Source organism: Monodelphis domestica, chromosome 4, assembly GCF_027887165.1.
Source record: "Monodelphis domestica isolate mMonDom1 chromosome 4, mMonDom1.pri, whole genome shotgun sequence".
Classification (NCBI taxonomy): Eukaryota; Metazoa; Chordata; class Mammalia; order Didelphimorphia; family Didelphidae; genus Monodelphis; species Monodelphis domestica.
The window spans coordinates 224,670,173-224,689,229 of NC_077230.1; the positions used below are offsets into that span (position 1 = coordinate 224,670,173).

The 19,057-nt window shown below is 42.5% G+C and overlaps 1 protein-coding gene across 17 annotated transcripts in view; it reads right to left on the reverse strand.

The window, feature by feature from the left end:
- Positions 1–19,057, reverse strand: part of GRAMD1B (GRAM domain containing 1B) — a 352,537-nt gene that overhangs the window by 9,943 nt on the left and 323,537 nt on the right. For 12 of the 17 annotated variants that reach the window (XM_056794185.1, XM_056794187.1, XM_016433779.2 and 9 more), the window contains 10 exons: positions 16,756–16,912; positions 14,403–14,592; positions 13,268–13,411; positions 12,153–12,271; positions 11,859–12,001; positions 9,632–9,735; positions 8,854–9,057; positions 7,282–7,375; positions 3,439–3,546; positions 3,042–3,231 (listed from right to left, as the gene is read on the reverse strand). In XM_056794185.1, the coding sequence (XP_056650163.1) occupies positions 3,042–3,231; positions 3,439–3,546; positions 7,282–7,375; positions 8,854–9,057; positions 9,632–9,735; positions 11,859–12,001; positions 12,153–12,271; positions 13,268–13,411; positions 14,403–14,592; positions 16,756–16,912 (1,453 nt within the window). The remainder of the gene's footprint in view (positions 1–3,041; positions 3,232–3,438; positions 3,547–7,281; positions 7,376–8,853; positions 9,058–9,631; positions 9,736–11,858; positions 12,002–12,152; positions 12,272–13,267; positions 13,412–14,402; positions 14,593–16,755; positions 16,913–19,057) is intronic. The other 5 variants (XM_056794188.1, XM_056794186.1, XM_056794192.1 and 2 more) reach the window with 1 other exon arrangement.

A 19,057-nucleotide genomic window follows, 5' to 3' on the forward strand; every position in this document is an offset into this window, starting at 1 on the left:
TAGGCAGGGACCTGGAAGGTCCCAGTCTTTTACTTCCTGTCCTGAGCTTGGTGGTGGTAAGGTGAGTGTTTGAACTGGCTGATCTGCCATGGGCACGTGGTCTTTATTTTGTATCTTCTTTATTCCTTGATTTCTAATGATCATTAATAAACCTCCGTAAAATATAATATTTTTATTACTTGAGATTAAATTCTAAATTTTACACTAGGTAGCTCAGTGGATTGAGAGTCAGGCCCAGAGATGGGAGGTCCTGGGTTCAAATCAGGCCTCAGATATTTCCTACATGACTCTAGACAAGTCACTTAACCTCCATTGCCTAGCCTTTACCACTCTTCTGCCTTGGAACCAATACTTAGTATTGACTCCAAAATGGAAGGTAAGGGTTTAAAAAAAAAAAGACTTTATCATTCCAGTCTGGTGCAAACACATAAATATAGCCAAGGGAGTAGGAGGGCTTTGGGGGAAAGGACACCAGTAATAGTAATAGTAGTGGTAGTTATAATAATGAAAAATAGCATTTATAACATTCTTTAATATTTGCAAAGTGCTTTACAAAAATATTATTTCATTTTGTCCTCAAGACAATCCTGGAAAATATGTGCTATTATTATCCTCATTTTGTAAGTTGAGGAAACTGAGGTAGCAGAAGTTAAGTAACTTGTCTAGGGTCATATAGCTAGCAAATGTCTGGATTTAAACTTGGGTCTTCCAAACTCCAGGCCCAGAGCTCTATCTACTTTGCCACATAGCTGCCTTTGAGGTAGAAAAATAACAATTTTTAAATTTGCAGAGCACTTGATATATATCATCCCACTTGAACCTTATAATAACCATGTGAGAAAAAGCACTATAGATGTCTCCATTTCATGGATGAGGAAACTAAGGCTTAGTGACATAAATGTCAGCATCAGGGTTTTGAACCCTGTTATCCATATTCTGTGCTTGGAATTCTATCCAGTATGTCAAATTGCCAACAAAAGAATCATCACTATCCTAAGAGTGTCTCAGTCATCGATGGAATGACCAGTGCATTCATTTAAAACTTCTGCCTGTTCTTCCCATCATTATGATCAAAATAAAAAAGCATTATAGTAATGCAGCTAAGTGACTGAGTAGACAGTCAGGTCTAGAGTTGAGAGGTGTTGAGTTCCAATCTGCCTCAGATGCTTCCTAGCTGTGTGACCCTGAGAAAGTCACTTAACCCCACCACCACCACCACTGCCTAGCCCTTACCGCTCTTCTGCCTTGGAACTGATACTTAGGATCAGATTCTAGGTCAGAGAATGAGGTTTCGTTTTTTTAAGCATCTGCTTAATAGGCTGCCCTGGATACCATATCTGGTTATCTTTCAATCTTTTCTGCATATCTAGAAGGATGTTCCTGCCAATTTGATTGCTCCAAGGGAGGCTTGAGAGGCAGCATGGACAAATCAGTCTCAAAATCTGGAAGATCTGGGATAGGATCGGACATACTAGCCCTCTGACCGAAGGAAAGTCACTGAACCTCTGGCTGACCCAAGCAACTTTCTAAGGCTACATCAATGAACAGAGTTGTTGATCTCCATTGGGGGAGAGAGCTTTCCCACTGGGGATGACCCCATACTAGTGAGATCATACAAGGGGAATCTTTCTGTATAGACCTGAAATTTGCATCAGGGTTAGACTACACCATCCCAAAGCAGGCTGTCCTTTGAACGCCAGATATTGTTGTTCAGTTGCTTCGATTGTGTCTCACTCCTTGTGACTCTAACGGGAATCCTCTTGGCAAAGGTCCTTTTTCTTTTTTTCTTTTCTAGCTCATTTTATAGATGATATACTGAGGTAAATGGGAGTAAGTGACTTGCCCAGAGTCACACAGCAAGTTAAGTATTTGAGTCTGGATTTGAACCTAGGAAGATTAGTCTTTCTGATTCCAGACCCAATACTCTATGTACTGTGCCACCCAGCTATCCTTGCATACCCATTCTATTTCTACATCTGTACTCAAAACCCTTCCAGCTTAGTAGGAGCTAATAAAACTTGAGTTTTTCTGGCAGAGGCTTCAAGAACCCAGGGTCACACTCACATCCAGCAAGACTTTTTAGTGGAAATGTTAGCTCTGAGAAGGTGGGTTGGAGGAACTACTGCCCTAAAACCAGTCCAATATTGGATTTTGACTTAAAATGACTTCTCTAAATGGCTAGATAGCATTTTGAACAAGAAAAAAAAAGAGTATCCAGCTATAAAGAATATAAATGATGTTGGGTTACCTCCGAGTCATCCAGCAAGAATGAAGCCCTAACATGTCAGAAGGAGGAAGCTGGTGTAGTAAATAAAGTTCTGGACCTGGAGTTAGGAATACTGGAGTTCAAACCTGGCCACTTACTAGCTGTGTGACCCTGGGCATGTAATTTCAAATCTGCCTCCCTCAATTTCTTCAACTGTAAAATGGAGATAACTTCTCTCCCAGGTTTTGTGTACAAATCAAATGACACAATGTTTATAATGTGCAAAGCATAGACCTAGTACAAAGAAGGTGTTTGTTCCTTCCTTCCTTCAATGCTTTTACTGAAACAGAGAAAGCTACTACATATGATGAGAGCAGAGCAGGTGACTAACTATAATAGAAGATTTCATGATCCCTAGGATTACCAAGAAAGAAAATGAAAGACTTAAGATTTTCCTTGGGGGCAGCTGGGTACCTTAGTGGCTTGAAAGCCAGGTCTGGAGATGAGAGGTCCTGGGTTCAAATCCGACTTCCACTTCTTAGCTGTGTGACTCTGGACAAGTCACTTAATCCTGCCATTGCCTGGGTTTAATGTTCTTAATACATTATATTGATTCTAAGAGGGAAGGTAAGGGGCTTTCCAAACTTCCTCAGATGCCTGGGCTTCACTGTTTACCTCACTTTTATTTCTTCTACACTGAAAATCTCTTCTGCTGAAACTTGGGTTTCTTTGCTCTTGCGTTGTGCTCTGGGTGAACCTCTTGCTTGTAAGGTTAAATCAATGGATACTCGGGAAGACATGCTAATAAATTCTGGGAGGAAGGGAATGTATTTACCTGGTCTAGAAGCATCACAGAGGATTTGATGATCTCCCTCCATTTTTGGAGCTCTGTGTCATGATACTTTTGTTGGGATTCTAAAAGCTGGGCCCATTCTGTCTGGGATTGAGGTAACCTGTGGGGCACAAGAAGGGTCACCCCGGCAGCTGGAGTTATGCTCAGAGGACTGTCCTGTGCTCCCAGACCCCTAGAGAATAGAGAGTCACATCACAGTGCTATACTCTCCACTCATTCCCTTGTGTAGTCTCCTCCCTTCCCTTACCCTTTCCCAAAAAGTGACCAGAAGGGAAATCAGAAAAGGGCCGTTTCCTTTTGGGAAGAAGGCCTCTTCTGTGGACCAAGAGGGTGAAGGGCTGGTCATCTGTACACAGGACGAAGATGGATCTCAGGTTACCTGTCCTGGAGTCTCAGGCCCTGCCATGCAGTGAGGGTCTGGGTCGTGTATTCCAACATCCAGAGTTTGTAGAACAACATGATATTGAGAATCACCAGCAGCACCAGGCTGGGAAAGGAACAATAGAAAACAAAAGAAAAATCAATAGAGAAGCAGGCTTTACTGGTGGCCCAGGCCCAGGAGGAAGCTTCTTCTGTGACCAAGAAAACTCTGCCATGGCCTTGGCCCAAACTACCACTGTTCCCCCCAGAAACTGTGAGGTAAAGAAAGAAGAAGAAACTATGAGGAAAAAAAGGAACACAGAGAAGGAGGGAGGAAGAAAGAGAAGATGAGAAGAGGGAAGATACAGAAAGGTAAAGTACAAGGGGGAGGAAAGGAAGGAGAAAAGAAAGGAGTGAGGGGGAAGAAGAGAAGAAGAAGAGAGAGAGGAAAAGAGAGAGGGAGGGAGGGAAGGGAAAGGGGAGAAAGAGGACAGGGAGGGAGAGAGAGAAAAAAGGGAGAAAATGCACATATGCATGAAGAAGGGGAAGGGAAAGAGGGGCAGAGAGATAGACAGGGAGGGAAAGAAAAAGATGTTAACAGACAGAGAAGGATAGAGAGGGAGGGGAAAGAGAGAGAGAGAGAGAGAGAGAGAGAGAGAGAGAGAGAGAGAGAGAGAGAGAGAGAGAGAGAGAGAGAGAGAGAGTAGCAGACAAGACAAAACAGAGGTGGTGGTTTGAGGGGTCACAAATTATCTTAAGTGAGAGGGCAACTGATGTGGGCAGAAGGGGAAGAAACATATAGCAGGGCATCAAGGGCAAATAGAAAGCCAAAGGTGCAAATTAGGATCCCAAAAGAAGGAAGGGAATAGAGGAGAAGAAGAGGGACTAGAGAAGGTAAATTATAGACAGTACCTGAAACAGATCCTAATGGGTGCAGGGGAGAGAAAAGAAGGAGGAGGTAGAGGTTAGAAAAGGACTGGCTTACAAAAGAGGAAATTTGCAGAGGAGGAGAGCAAGCAGGACAGAGGCAGAAACAAGAAGATCCTATTACCTTCATCTGAAAAAATTTCTAGGAGCCATGACTGCTAATCCTTACCCTTCCTTCCTATGCCCTCTTCTCCAGATTGCTGCTCTAGGGATCTGACTGAGCCCAGTAAAGCCTGAAGCATACTGTTAGGCTTGGAGTCAGGAGACAAGGGGTTCAAAGCCTAGTAATTGTTGTCTTCAACAATTACTAGCTATGTAACTTCAGATAAGCACATCATCAGTAAAATGAGTGTTAATATTTGTACCAACCACTTTATAGGGCTGTTATGAGGAAGACACTCTTAAAAGGCCATAAAGTTATCATATTAAAATTATATTACAATGTGAGTCATAATAAAACAAGATGGATGAGAGGGGATGAAGGTGAGAACAGCCATCAATGATCCAGAAAAGCACTAAATATAGGACTATTTTATAATTTTATTCTGGAGAAATACTAGTGAGGAGAGGGGTAGCATGGCTTGGGAGGTAGGGAGGGAAAGAAAGAGAGAGAGAGGGAAGGAGGAAGAATGAGGGGGAGAGAGAAGAGAAAAGGGGGAAGAAGAGAAAGAGAGAGAGAGGGAATAGGGAAAGGAGAGAGGTGGGGCAGGGGGAAAGAGAGAGAGAAGACAAGAGAAGAGAAAGAGAGAGGGAAGGAGAGAAAGAGGGAGGGGGAAGAGAAAGACAGAGAGAGACAGAGAGGGGGTGGAGGGAGAGAGACTGCTGCCCTTAAGGTTCAGACCCTATGTCTGATACATACTGCCTGTGTGATCCTGGGCAACTCCCCAGGCAGTTCTCTGTGCTAGAGGTTCTTAAAACTTGAGATCTGTGAACTTGTATTAATATATTTTGATAACTGAATTTCAAAGTAATTGGTTTCCTTTCTAATCTTATGTATTTTATTTATGCATTTAAAAACATTATTCTAAGGGGTCCATATACTAGACTGACAAAAGGGGCCATGATAGACAAAAAGGTGAAGAACTCCTATTCTATTTTTATGAGTTGAAGAGTAGATACAGAAAAAAAGAGAAAGAAAGGAAGAAAGAAAGAGAGGGAAGGAAGAAGGAAGGAAGGAAAAGAGGGAGGAAGGAAGGAAAGGAGGGAGGGAGGGAGGAAGGAAAGGAGGGAAGGAGGGAGGGAGGAAGGAAGGGAAAGAGGGATGGAGGAAGGAAGGGAGGGAGGAAGGAAGGGAGAGAGAAAGGAAGGGAGGGCGGGAGGGAGGGAGAAAGGAAGAAATTAAGAAAATGTTATTGAGTAGTGCTCTTGTGCCATCCAGGGCTCACTGATAGGGCATACTTGCTTACAATGAGATATCTGAGAAACTAAGGAACTGTTTCATGCCCCCTCCACTATGTCCTTTAGGGGTCAGGAGGACTAGGTGATGTTTTTGCCACTATTATTTAAGGGATCAAGGAGCTTAGCTTGTGCTCACTAGATGACTTTGAGAAAATCTTCTCCCTCCCTAGGCTTCAGCATCCACTGAAAATAATATTGTAGTAAAAGTTCATGGGAGACAAGATCAATGACAAAAAGAAATGTCCCTTATGAAGCCAAAAAAATGAGTGGCACTTTTTATAGTAACAAAGAAATGGAAGTATATGTTCACTAGGAAATGATTAAACAAACTGTAGTACTTGAATATGATCATCCATTGTTCTGTATAAGAAATCATAATATAATGTATACAGCAAGGCATAGGAAAATCCTATCATTTGATGCAGAGGGAGACAAGAAAGGCCAGGAAAAAAAAATATATATATATATGTGATGACTAAAACAACAACAAAAAAACCTATCCAAACAACGTTGCCAATTCTAATAACCAAGCTTGGCTCAAAGAAAAGACATGAGAAGAGACTTCACCACAGCTTCTTTGTATCCTAGGGCTAAGGCTGTACAATGCTGCATATATCAGACTTTATTGATATGTGTGTTAGTTTTGCTAAACTATTTTCCCTCTCTCTTATTCTTTGCTATGATAGCTCTCTCTAGAGATGTACTGTGATGCAGGTCATAGAGGTGGGGATATGATAATGGGTGATATGAAGACAAAAGCTACCAACATTTTTTTTTAAAGATCATGAAAGAGTTAAACCCAGTGGAATTGTGCATCAGATATGGGAGGGAGGGAGGGAGAGGGGAGGGAAAGAACATGAGTCTTGTAACCATGGAAAATTATTCTAAATCATCTGATGAAATAAAATTTTAAAAAAATCATGAATGAGAAACAAGAAACAACAGATATTTAAAAAGAGAGTCATCACTTAATATTGAGCCAGGCCTGGAGACAAGGCAGTCTTAGGCTCAGATCTAGCCTCAGACACTTCCAAGCTATATGACCCTGGGCAAATGGTTTAATCCCAACTGCCTAGTCCTTCCCGCTCTTCTGCCCTGGAACCAATACTTCATATTGCTCCTAATACAGAGACATGGGTTTATAAAAATAAGAAAAGGTAGCCAGAGCCATGTAGTCAGGAAAAAGAGAGCAAATGAGAGAGACAAAGGGCAAGGAAAAAATAATTGAAACAGAAAGCCAAAGACAAAATGCCACCTTCCATCTGTAGAGTACTTTTAACTCTGACAGGTTTTTCTCTTTTATTAAACCATCTTCTGTTCACTCTCTGGACTAAGGAAATTGGCGAGAGGAGAAAATGCAGAGGGTGAAAGCAGCAGAGACAGACAAATAGAGCCAAAGAGAGAAAGAAGGGAAAGAAATAAAAGGCAGACGAGAGGAGGCAGAAGGCAGGGAACTCTGTGTGCCTGGAAAGGTTGAAGGGAGCTCAAGGTAATGGTAAGGCAGGACAGAGGCAGGGGGAGCCTGGGAGTCCCTTACACACAGCTGATAATGAGCAGCAGTTTGGATACACTCTGCAGGTGGAAGCCGCCAGGAGGGGTGTCTTCAGGGATGTGACGGGTCTGTGTGGAGCCTAGAGAAAGAATAGGGCAGATGGTCACCATCGGTCACTCACCACTAGTCATCTTCCTATTCTTCCTGATTCTCATCATTCCTTACCCCCTAAGTGCCACAAGTCTTGCCATAGCAGCAGCAGTGCAGACTGTTATCCAGGACCCTGGTGGGACAAAGTGCCAGGTCTAGAGGCAAGAGGTCCTGGGTTTAAATCTGACCTCAGTCACTTCCTAGCTATGGGATCCTGGACAAGTCACTTAACAATGCGATTGCCTAACCCTTACTGCTTTTCTGTCTAAAAATTTATACTAAGATGGAAGGTATGGGTTAGGAATGAATAAATAAAGTAAATGAGAATCCTACTTATTTAGGGGCAGCAAGGTGGCTCAGTGAATAGAAAACTAGACATAGAGAAGGAAGGTCTTGGGTTCAAATCTGTCTTCAGATACTCCCTAGCTGTGTGACCCTGAGCAAGTCACTTAACCCCAATTGCCACTGCTTTTCTGCTTTGGAACCAATACTAAGAATTGATCCTGACAGAAGGTAAGGGTTAAAAAAAAAAAGATTAAAAAAGATGGTCCCTGCCTTCCAGAGCCTTTCAAGCCACATCTTAACTAAAGTAGAGGTTCCTAAAATGACGAATAAAAGGCTGTGTGTGTCTTCTACTCTTCGTGCTCCTTGTGGATCCCATGACAGGATAATGCTGAATGGGTACTTATTGAATGATCAAAATGTTGGACATGGATGTAAGGAGAGAGGAGCGTTAGGATAAAATGAGTAAATAAAGCCAAGATGGGATGTATTAGGTATTCAATACAGGTTAAAAGGAAAGGTATATTTGGGTAAGGAGCTGGGAAGTCACTGTGGGAGTCCCATGAGCTAATGAAATATAAATATAATTCCCATCAGAGAAGCAGAAGAAAAGAAGAATATGGGTCTGGGGGTGGATTTATAGTTGCAAATAAGCAGCCTTGTGGCAGGGGCTAGCGCTATGGTGTCCTGGACATTACGTGGGATGGAACGTGGTCCCTGGTCAAGCAGAGAACTTTCTCCAGGGGCAGTGACCACTCCCACAAGGGATCCAACACTGTGCCATTCTGCAGAGCTCAAGCAGGGCTGTCAGGGGAACTGGGTGGCATGGAAACCGAGTCCAAATGGAGCTTTCTCCCCATGGTGCTAACAACAACTGGTTTTGTCAGACTGTGAACTTTTGGCAACTTCTAAAAACTTTGTATCAGAGATGCTAAGAGATAAAGGTGTTTCATATTTATTAAGACCTTTAATAAGTCACGTACAGATGAATGCAAATAATATATTCATGTGTGCCTATCCCTAGGACACAGCACAGTGCCTTATATGGAGATGTTTTATGTACATTTGTGAAAGTGAACTGCATTAAATTTAATCTCCAGTCAAGAACTTTGATTACAGAAATACAAGCTTCAGTCCAGGCCCCCACCTCCCATTTCCTTTCTCCTGCCTTGATCTGGGTCATACCTGCTACATGTTTGATCCTATGGCCCACATCCTCATCTGTAGGAGTAGTGACAGGGCTCATAACCTCCTCCAAATGAGGCACTCTCAGATGGGCATGCGGTCGCTTCCTCCTCCGTACAGCAGGGGCTTTGCTGGACTTCTCTTTGGGAGACTGTCTGTGTACCTCGGCCAGGTAGGTGCTCTCTGTTTTTGTCAACTCGCTCTCTGTGAAGGAAAATTGTGTTACATTAGGGTCAGGTTACAAGGGCCACAACCCCATCTCCTGATACCTCTCAGAGCCCAGTACTGTCTTCCTTCTTTTCAGGATCATCCCTCCTCTCCCTTCCTACTTTCCCTAGAGGCCTTTCCAGTCCATTGCTTTAGTTAGAGGGAAAGGATATGGAACAAACAAGAAGTAGCTGCTACTTGTGATGAAGCATGCTATCTACCTCTTGATAGAAAGATGATATACTCCATTTGAGTACAGATTGAGACATACTTCTTTTGGACCTGGACAATGTGAGAACTTATTTTGCTTGACTATACAAGTTTATAATCAGGGATTGTATTTTTCTTGCTTTCTCAATGGAGAGCTGGGAAGGAAAGAAGGTGGATCTGAAGATAAAATAAATACTGAAATTCAGATAAGAAGTGGCATTTAGGGGACAGCTGGGGATCTTCAGGGACATGCAAACACTTCTCTGCTTTGTTCCCAGATCATTACATTAATCCCTCCCCAGCCACACTCTTCCACCCTTCCTACTAGGGTCCTAGGCACAGCAATGATTTCAGTCCTTACCTAAATGGCGGAAATAATCCTCAAGCCCACTCCAGAAATTCTTCTCGATGAAGGTTTTCACTAGTCCCCAGGGCTGTTTCCTATAGCGCAGCTCTGTGGAAACCCTAAGAAATGAAGCCCCAAATCAAATTGTTATTATGGAACAGGCCTTTCCCCCTTGGCAAGTCTCAAACCAAAGTGGGCCTTCCTCCCATAATCCCCCAACTCCCTTGGAGTTTGGGAAAAGCCCTCTAGGTACATGTTCCTCTAGATTCTAGTTTCCCAGTCGAGAGGGAGGGTACCCTCACAGTGGCTCCTATCTCACTGAATAAGCCTGGAATCTCAGATGACAACAGGCAAAGATCAAGGCACTGAGGGCAGCTCTCCATAATGTGATTTCCTAATGCTACGTAGGAAACAACATGACAAATCCGAATTACTCCTGTCTTGTTCCAGAGGTTGGATTCAAGAACTGAATAACTTAGAGGGCTTAGAGTTGGAAGGGATCTTAGAGGTCACTGGGTCCAATAATCTAACCAAATTACAAAGCCCAATAATACTATTCAATAGCCTATTCCTAAAGAATTCCTGAAATGTGAAACTCACTCTTCTATTTGGAAAAAGCTTGACCGACTAAGCAGTAATTTGTTAAGCTGGTCCCAAATCCCAGTTCCTATAACTTCCATCTATTAGATTTTAGTTGTCCCCTCCAGGATGAGGCAGAATAAATCTACCACCTACCATATGGAAACCCTTCCAATATTTATTTGCAAGATTTGAGTCCGTTTTTGGTTAGAATCAAGGAACAAAGTCTCAAAAATTGTGTCTTCAAGATCCTGATTTCCTTCTTTCTCCCCCTCCACTGCCCACTCCTATCCTGTGAGGCAGAACACTATCTCCTCCTACTGCATTTTGTTCTCCTTCCATACCCTATCTGGCATGTTTCCTTTCCTCATAGATTAATTTGCCTTCACAAGAGTTTCCACAGTGTCCAGGAGAGAGCTGTACTCTAGTTGAAGAAACCAAAGAAGTCACAGTAATTGTATCAAGTATATTAAGGGCAATCATAAAAAGAGTTAAACAGAATGGTTCTGCTTGGTCCCAGAGTACAGAACTTCCAGGAATACTTGAGGAAAGTCAGAAATATTCAGGTTTGGTGTAAGGAAGGCAATTAACTTAACATTTACAATTATCCAAACAATTAGAGTTATCCAAATAAAAGAATGGGCTGCTTTGAGAGTTGGTGGGTTCCCCTTTAATGAAGATCTTTGAGCTAAGACTGGTTTGGTAATGTTCCTTGGTTCTATATACTTGTGTGTATATACATATTCATGTGTGTATATGTATGTATTTTTATTTATACATACACATTCACATACTATTATATGGGATAGCTTCTGAGGTCCCTTCTAACTGAGATTCTTCTGTGAAGAAGTTAACATAATCATTTAACAAGCTTTAACTGTGTGCCTACTATGTACAAAGTTTTGTGATAGGGACTAAGGGAGCTACAGTAAATAGCTAAGATAGGATCTCCATCCTCTAAGAACTTATTGTCTAGTGAGGAAAATAAGACACATAGAGAAATAATAACACAAGGCATTCATTCAGATGAGGGAGAGCACTTGAATCTAGAAAAACAACACAGACTTCGTGGAGGTGGCATTTGAGCTGGTCTTGAAAGACTGAGTCTCATTTCCCATAATCTCAGACTTTGGTCTTTCCTCTGAGTCTTCTTATAGCTTGCTATTCTTCTCTGTTGTCTTCCAGCTTTGGGTCCTCTACCCTCCTCCAGCCATACACCTATACATCCTTCCTCCCAACAGCTTCCATAGCTCCTGTTACGTTCTCTAATACTTTACAAAACAGAGACCTCCAGGGCAACCCTAAGCCCATAAAGTCATAAGCATCCCTGGAAATTGCAGTAAGACCAACAGAAGCCAAAGGTTGAAGCAAAATTCAACCCCATTTTACCTCCTCTAACCAGTGAAAAAAAGCACTGGATACAGAGTCAGAGGTCATGGGTTCAAACCCCAGATTTGCCACTTAATATCTACTGTGTGACTTTGGATAAGTGGCTGAACTTTTTCTTCATCTTTAAAATTAGGATGATTGATTAGATGATCTCTGAGGTCCATTTCAACTCTAAAATTATGATCTATGTGTTGAACCAGATGGATGTGTTCTGTTTTAGGGTCTCCTTAAAGAACCTCCCCCATGGCCACCCATCCTGCTGGGATAGCATTACCTGAGTCGGCTCTTATTTCGAGCCACGCGGGTGAGTGTATAACGGTTGATGGTATAGAAGTAGTCATGGTATGGCACATCATGGGTGAGCACCTCAGCATCGATCACATAGCATTCACTTTCTTGGCAGGCCTTGTACATGGTCTATGAAGGAGAAGGGAGCCATGGGGCAGAACAAAAGGAGAGTAAGTTGGTTCCCCAATCCCCACAGAAATATCCTGGGGGTCTGAGGTACTGCCCTCATTTCTTAGTACTAGAATTGGGAGCCTCCTTTTCTCTCCATTTTATACTGTACCTGGGTTTCTGTGACTGTGGCAGTTTTGGGAGCCAGAGGGTTGGTGAGGGTGATGGTGTAGAGAATCACTCGACTCTGGTTTCCATTATCCTCCTTTTTCCATGGATGAAAGATGATATCTGGTAGTAGTGAGAGGGTGAGGGATGAGAAAGGGAGAAAAGACGTACCCTGATTTGAATTTCACCTCCAAAGGAACTGTTCTCAGCTGCTGTGAGTGGACAACTAGTCCCTAAGTAGGGGCCAATGGGAACTTGAGTATGAGGGGAGGGGCAGTGGACAGAGGGGCAGGAAAAAAAGGAAGGAGGGCTGGGTGTATGGGTGGGAGGCAGGAGGAGTTGAAGGAGAAAGAGGCTCATTGTAGTGTTGCCGAAATTCTTCACAGAGCTAAGGAATTCCAACGGTTCCTGAAGCAGGGGCAAGAGGTCTTGGGGCCACCTACGGGGATTCTGGCAACACTGGAGTTACTGTGATGAGGGTCTGGGTTCTCCTGGGAAAAAGTCCTCTTTTCTCATCCACTATGACTCTCCATTGCCCTGTGAATGCCCTCCACTTCTCACAGAGGGGCATACTGAGATGTTATGCTAACTAAACATTGAATTGAATTGCATGTACAAAGGGTAGGATGTTGTTTGGCTATACTAAGTCTAGAGCCCAAGGAATGGGGCAGTGACAGTAGAAGGCTGTTGAAAATTCCAAAACTGGAGTTCCCAAGTAGAGTTCTGGTGGAAGAGGAGGGGATATCTGGAAATAAAAGTAACCCGAGTCCCTCTGAGTCCAGGGATATATTCTCATATGTTACATTGAGAGGGCATAAAAAGATGAAAGTGGCAAGGATGAAAGGAAGGGACTGACACAAGGGAAGGAGGAAAAAGAGAGAAGGCCTGAGGGCCTTCTGAGATGAGGGAGGTGGGAGAAGGAAGGCTGGGAAATGATAAGGGAAAGGAAGGAGAAGGTGAAGAGACAGGGGAAGGGGAGAGTTGGGGAAGAAGGGGATGGGGAAAGGAAAACTGGCTGGAAAAGAAGGAAGAGAGGAAAGTATAGGAAGGAGAGAAGGAAGGGAATGTGCAAAGGAAGAGTCAGTATGGGAGAGAAAAGGAGCCCCCGACAAGACAGACCAGAGAATCGACGTTGCTCCATGAAATCCCTCTGAAAGGGAGAGTCGGTGAAGAGCAGGTCGTAGAGTTTGTCAACGCTGAAGTTAAAGACCTCATTCACGTACTGCCGGCCACTCAGGTCTTCATAGAAGGCTTGGACTTCCCCTGCAGGGAAGACACAGCAGAGAGGTGCACTGAAAAGGAGCATTAGGAGGATAGAGGCAGATTGAGGACCAGGATTTCTCTAAAATTGAGTTATTTTTGCTATGGAGTCAGAATCCTAGGGAAGATTCTATATTCAGCCTGGTTGCTAAGCAGGGGGACACTGGTGGAACACTTGGAAAAGAATCTCAATTGTGTAATCCACAAATTAGTTCATTTATCACTAAATAGTTGAGAGCTGACTATATTAGCTAGTCATTAACAGTGATAAGGCACTAGTTAATGATTAATTAATGAATCTGGCTCCTCTTCAGTGAACTGAAAATGCTGCATCTTCCCCTTACTCAGGTGACCTGGGGCTGCCCTTGTAGAAATGTCTAGTGGGAGGCTACCCCCTCAGTAATCTCAAGCAGAAGGGTCAAAAGGTTCACTTGACCCTAATTGTTTCCTCATCAGTCTGCCAAGACACCACCCTAAATGGTACATACACCAACTCAGACTGAACTTCCTACCATTAGTCACTAATGACTTAAGACAATAAATGGGAAGGACACAGTAACTCCCAAAGTCTCTAGTTGAAATATATGTATTCCCTGGGAATAATCCATGTATCCCTGTCCCATCAGCACACTAGCATTTACTTGATGACCAGGTGAGTGAGCCCTGTGGGGATGAGGAACAGATAAGTAAGTTTTCATGGGAAGAGTAAGGTGATAATAATCCCTGGATGGTAGAGCAAGGCACAAAGCCATAGGTAGTAAGACTAGATCCAGAATGACTGAGAACCCAGCCTGGATGATAAAGCAAGGGGACAGAGAGATGGGGAAGGGAAGAGGATATACTTAAATTCAATTTCACCTCCTTGATAAGCTTGCCTAGGGCCAGCTCTGCTGCCCTCCTGGGCAATGAGCCTGGAGACATGCTCACGTCTCTATGTAGGAATGTCTGTTATTTCAGCTTCATCCACTAGCAAGCCTCTGTCTGAACCCCCTACCTTCATCATGGGTGTCAGATGAGTCGCTGAGCTCAGTGGGAATATCCTCATTATCATTGAAATCCAAAGAGGGCGAATTCACCGGGGCAAGGATCTCAATCTTCTCCCCAATGATGTTGTCAATTGTGAGCTCCTTCTCCAGGGGACCATCCCCTTCCACCACCTCTTCTTCCAGGGGCAATCCATCAAACTGAAGCAAAGACAGAGGTTAGATTCCTATGTGCACTAAGAAAGGTGCTAGTGTCCCAGGAGGGAGTGTTAGACTCAGTTGAGTAATCATTCAACCAATAAAATGCTATCATTCCTGGGGAGGTCACTACTAAAAGACTCAGAATCATTCTAGTTGCATTCTTCCACATCCAAATCTACTTGCAGTTTCGTTCCTTGTCTGTACATATAGTATCACAGTTCAAGTGATGCAGAGGACCTCCTTCAAATCTTAAAATTTGGTTATTTCAGGGGTGGTTAAGTGGCTCAGTGGATTGAAGTGGGGGGACCTGGGTTCAAATTTTGCCTCAGACACTTCCTAGCTGTGTAACCCTAGGGAAGTCACTAAACTCCCATTGCCTAGCTTTTGCCACTCTCCTGCCTTGGAACCAATGCATGGTATTGTTTCTAAAACAGAAGATAAGAGTTTTTTGTTTTTTTTTAAAAAGGATGAATATTTCACTTTAAACCCAATCCAAAATGGTTGGTGTCATCCACTAGAGAGACTAGGGACATCTAGTCTCAGTATTTACTCAGAGAGGATGTTCTCTTTTGTGGTTCCATAATATTTATATATATATATATATATATATATATATATACACACACACACACATTATACATTATCTATGTCTACATATATAAATACACACATAATTGGATATAACAATGCTCCTTTGTCACTAAGTAGCACCTTTATTATAAGAAATTCCACAGTTTCTTCTGGGAATACTATTATATTTGTTCTAACAGTCATGCAAGAGAATAGGGACAGATGGGGAAAATAGACCTTAAAGAGGATGGATGGGACAAGTTCCAAAGGAGGCACAAACTCAGGTGTCATTGTTTCTGAGACATCTGAGTGATCTTTAAGACTACTTTCTTCAGTTATCTTTCCTTGATAGAGTCTCCAAATTCTAAAACCTATCAATACATTCCTTGATTCTTCTCAGAGTTTTGCCTCCCCTCTTAGACTGTAAAGACCCTTTAGGACTGAATTGGAAATGTTCCCTTCCCTTTCTAGTTTTAAGAAGAGCCAGGCACCAGAACTATAGATGGAGCTGGGGTTTTACCCTATTCAAAGTCTAAGGCTTAGGTCCTGGGTGCCTAAGACAGGGACCTTGGGCAAAAGAGCTGTAATGGATACTCTCTAATTTGGAAGCAGCATGTGAGGGCCAAAGGGAGAGGTTAGGCATGACAGAAGATGGAAACGAGCTGTGAACAGAATTTGGGAATGGTTCCATTTGCTCAGAAGAGGGATATAGGGGGCAGCTGGGTAGCTCAGTGGATTGAGAACCAGGCCTAGAGATGGGAGGTCCTAGGTTCAAGTCTGGCCTCAGCTACTTCCCAGCTGTGTGACCCTGGGCAAGTCACTCGACCCCCACTGCCTAGCCCTTACCACTCTTCTGCCTTGGAGCCAATACACAGTATTGACTCCAAGATGGAAGGTAAGGGTTTTAAAAATAATAATAATAATAAAAATAATAATAATTTAAAAAAAGAAGAAGAGGGATATAAATGGAACCCTCTAAGAAATGCCTGGGGCTCCATTCCACTACACTTCTTCCAGCTCTGAGATTAATTCATTAGCCTTCACCTTTACTCTTCTATTTAACTGTAACCTCACCATCTAAGAAATAGATTATTTCTATGACTTACCTCAAATTTCAGGTCTTTTCACACACCCTGAGGTGATTCAGTAAATATTTATTCAGTGACTAACCCACCTCCGAAAGAGATCTTATCAGTCAGGAAATCAGAAAATCTCTCCCTTAAGTAGCTGATGTACTCTCCCTCAGGGGTATGCTGGCTCATAGGAGTGGATTGTTAAATTTACAGCATAAACACCTATATAACTGAGATCTTTAAATATTACAAATCAGGGCTTGATCTATTGTTTTGTTGATGGTGTAGACTTAAGAGATGAAGTTGATGCAGATTCAACTTTAAAATGTTATGTTAAAAAAATTTTTTAAATGTGTTATGTTGTACATTATTTTTATTTTTAGAAAGCCAATTGTTAAACATTTAACCAGCATATCTTTGCCATCTTTCCAACTTACTTCCCAAGTCAATTCCCTCTATCCAGGCCTACTCAGCTAAACTAGTGGACAATGGGCACTGAGTTAAGGGTTGCAATCCATACCGAGACAGGGGCTTCACTGCTTCCAGTGGAGGTCAGTGTGCTGTTGGTGATAGATTTCTTCGGCAGCTGTGGGCTGGCATCTGGCTTGGTCTCTATGCTGCTTTTGGAGGAGCTGTCATTTACCTCATTCTCTTCTACTGGGAGCTCCTCACAGTAGCTGAATAGGGGAAAGAAGAGGAAGATCAGTGCCCACTAAACCAGGTCTCCCTTCAACTCCTCTATCTTCCCAGAAGAGCAGAAATAAGGAGGGATAACAGGATATTCACAAATGCCCCTCAGTCATGATTCTGCCATCTAACCTTAAAATAAGGGGATTTTGGGGTGCAGCTAAATGGCTCAGTGGATAGGGAGCCAGCCTAGAGACAAGAGATCTTGGATTAAAATCTTCCTAACTGAGTGACCTGGGCAAGCCACTTAGCCCACACTGCCCAGTCCTTACTACTCTTCTGCTTTGGAAGCAATACACAGTATTGATTCTAAGATGGAAAGTAAGATTTTTTTTAATAAAATTAAAAATTCAAAAATGTAAGGGGAACGACAACTTTTCTTTGAATGTCCATTTTCACCTCTGAATCTATATGCATGCATATTATTTTTCCCTGGGATATCCTTCCTGGACCGTTCACATATTTTCCTATGTCTCTAACCTAGAATATTCTCCTTTGTCCTCTCTACTAATTCCCACACATTTAAATTTTCTGGAAAAGCTGGAAAAGCTCCATCACAAAATAATAGTCCTTTTCATTGGCTTTACCATCAAATTCTCTGATAAATTTTTACATTTATACTTTTTTCCCCTCTTGGCATCAAAATATCCCTAACTTGCAATAATAATTCACATTTCTACAGCACTTTTTCATTTACAAGTGCATTATTCACACAAAGTCATTAAAGTAGGTAGTAGAAGAATTTTTGCCCCCATTTCACAAAGGCAGAAAACTAAAAAGGGTTAATTGATCTGCCTAAAGTCACACAGCAAAACTGAGATTTGGTCTTTCTATTACCAATCTTCTTCCTTTGCACTAAATCATTTTGAACTTTCTGAAGTTTCCTTCTTCAAGGATCTGTGGTTTTATCCATTTGGGTTTGTTCCCACCAATGCAAATCACCATACCTTAGGAGATGTGGTTGAAAATATTTATCACCCAGAGACCAACTTTCTTGTAATGTGCCTCTCCAGACTTAACATGGCCAGTCCTTGAACAACAGATTCAAAATATGCTAATGGCCCCTTATTCAAAATCATTACACCTTGGTAAAATCTGGTAAAGTATGTGTTTGGGCTGATGTAGAATTCAAGAATTCAGAATCATTTTCATATTATGGCAAGACAGAGGAGTAGGATTTTAATGGAGGCCTATTCCCAAGTCACTTTAATGTCTATGTTCTAGTTCTCCCAACAGATCTGTAGGTCTCTGAAAATATGAATAGTGTATGCTCCTTCAATCATACCTCTCCCCAAAATGGCTCTGTGCCAGTTCTTGATGGTGACTTAGTTATTAGTCAGTTTTCTTGGCTTCTTAGCACTACACCCAAATGGCAGCATTTTCTCCCCAAGTACTGTGATGACCATGGAGGCTCATAGACTTATGTCTATGATGTCATTCCTGACTTTCCTTCATAGCCTTACCACCCTGGAGAAATTTCTGCCCTGACTTCCTGCTCTCCTAATGAGTGACTGCCTCTACCAGACCATAATTCAGAGAAAAGTCCTAGCCATGCTTCACTTCCTTCTTGATTCTCCAGTGGTCTCCTTCATAACTCCAGTCCTTCCTCTCCTATATGGGTACCCTTTCATCTCCTCCCCTGAGAATTTCTGGATCTCTATTTCTCCTTTGCCTTACTTCTCATCCCTTCCCCTCCCCTAAAAGGTCTGGAACTATGAACCATGAACAAATTTACTAGGCCATTGTCCCTGGATAATAGGTGCCACATGCCAATTTAATATCCTACAATTATACTTATCCCCAACTTTCATATTATCTCCCTCATTAAAATGTAAACTCTTAAAAAAAAGCAAACCCTTACCTTCTGTCTTGGAATCACTACTGTGTATTGGTTCCAAGGCAGAAGAGTGGTAAGGGCTAGGCAATGGGGGTTAAGTGGCTTGTCTAGGATCACACAGCTAGGAAGTATCTGAGGCCAGAGTTGAACCAATCTCTAGGGTTAGCTTTCAATCCTGAGCCACTTAGTTATCTCCCTCCAACCTCATTTCACAAGACCAGCCCCACCCAGGAATGCCACAACAGCATTCCTCAAAAGGAGAGAAAAGACATTGGCGAAAGAACCCAGTTCTGCCATC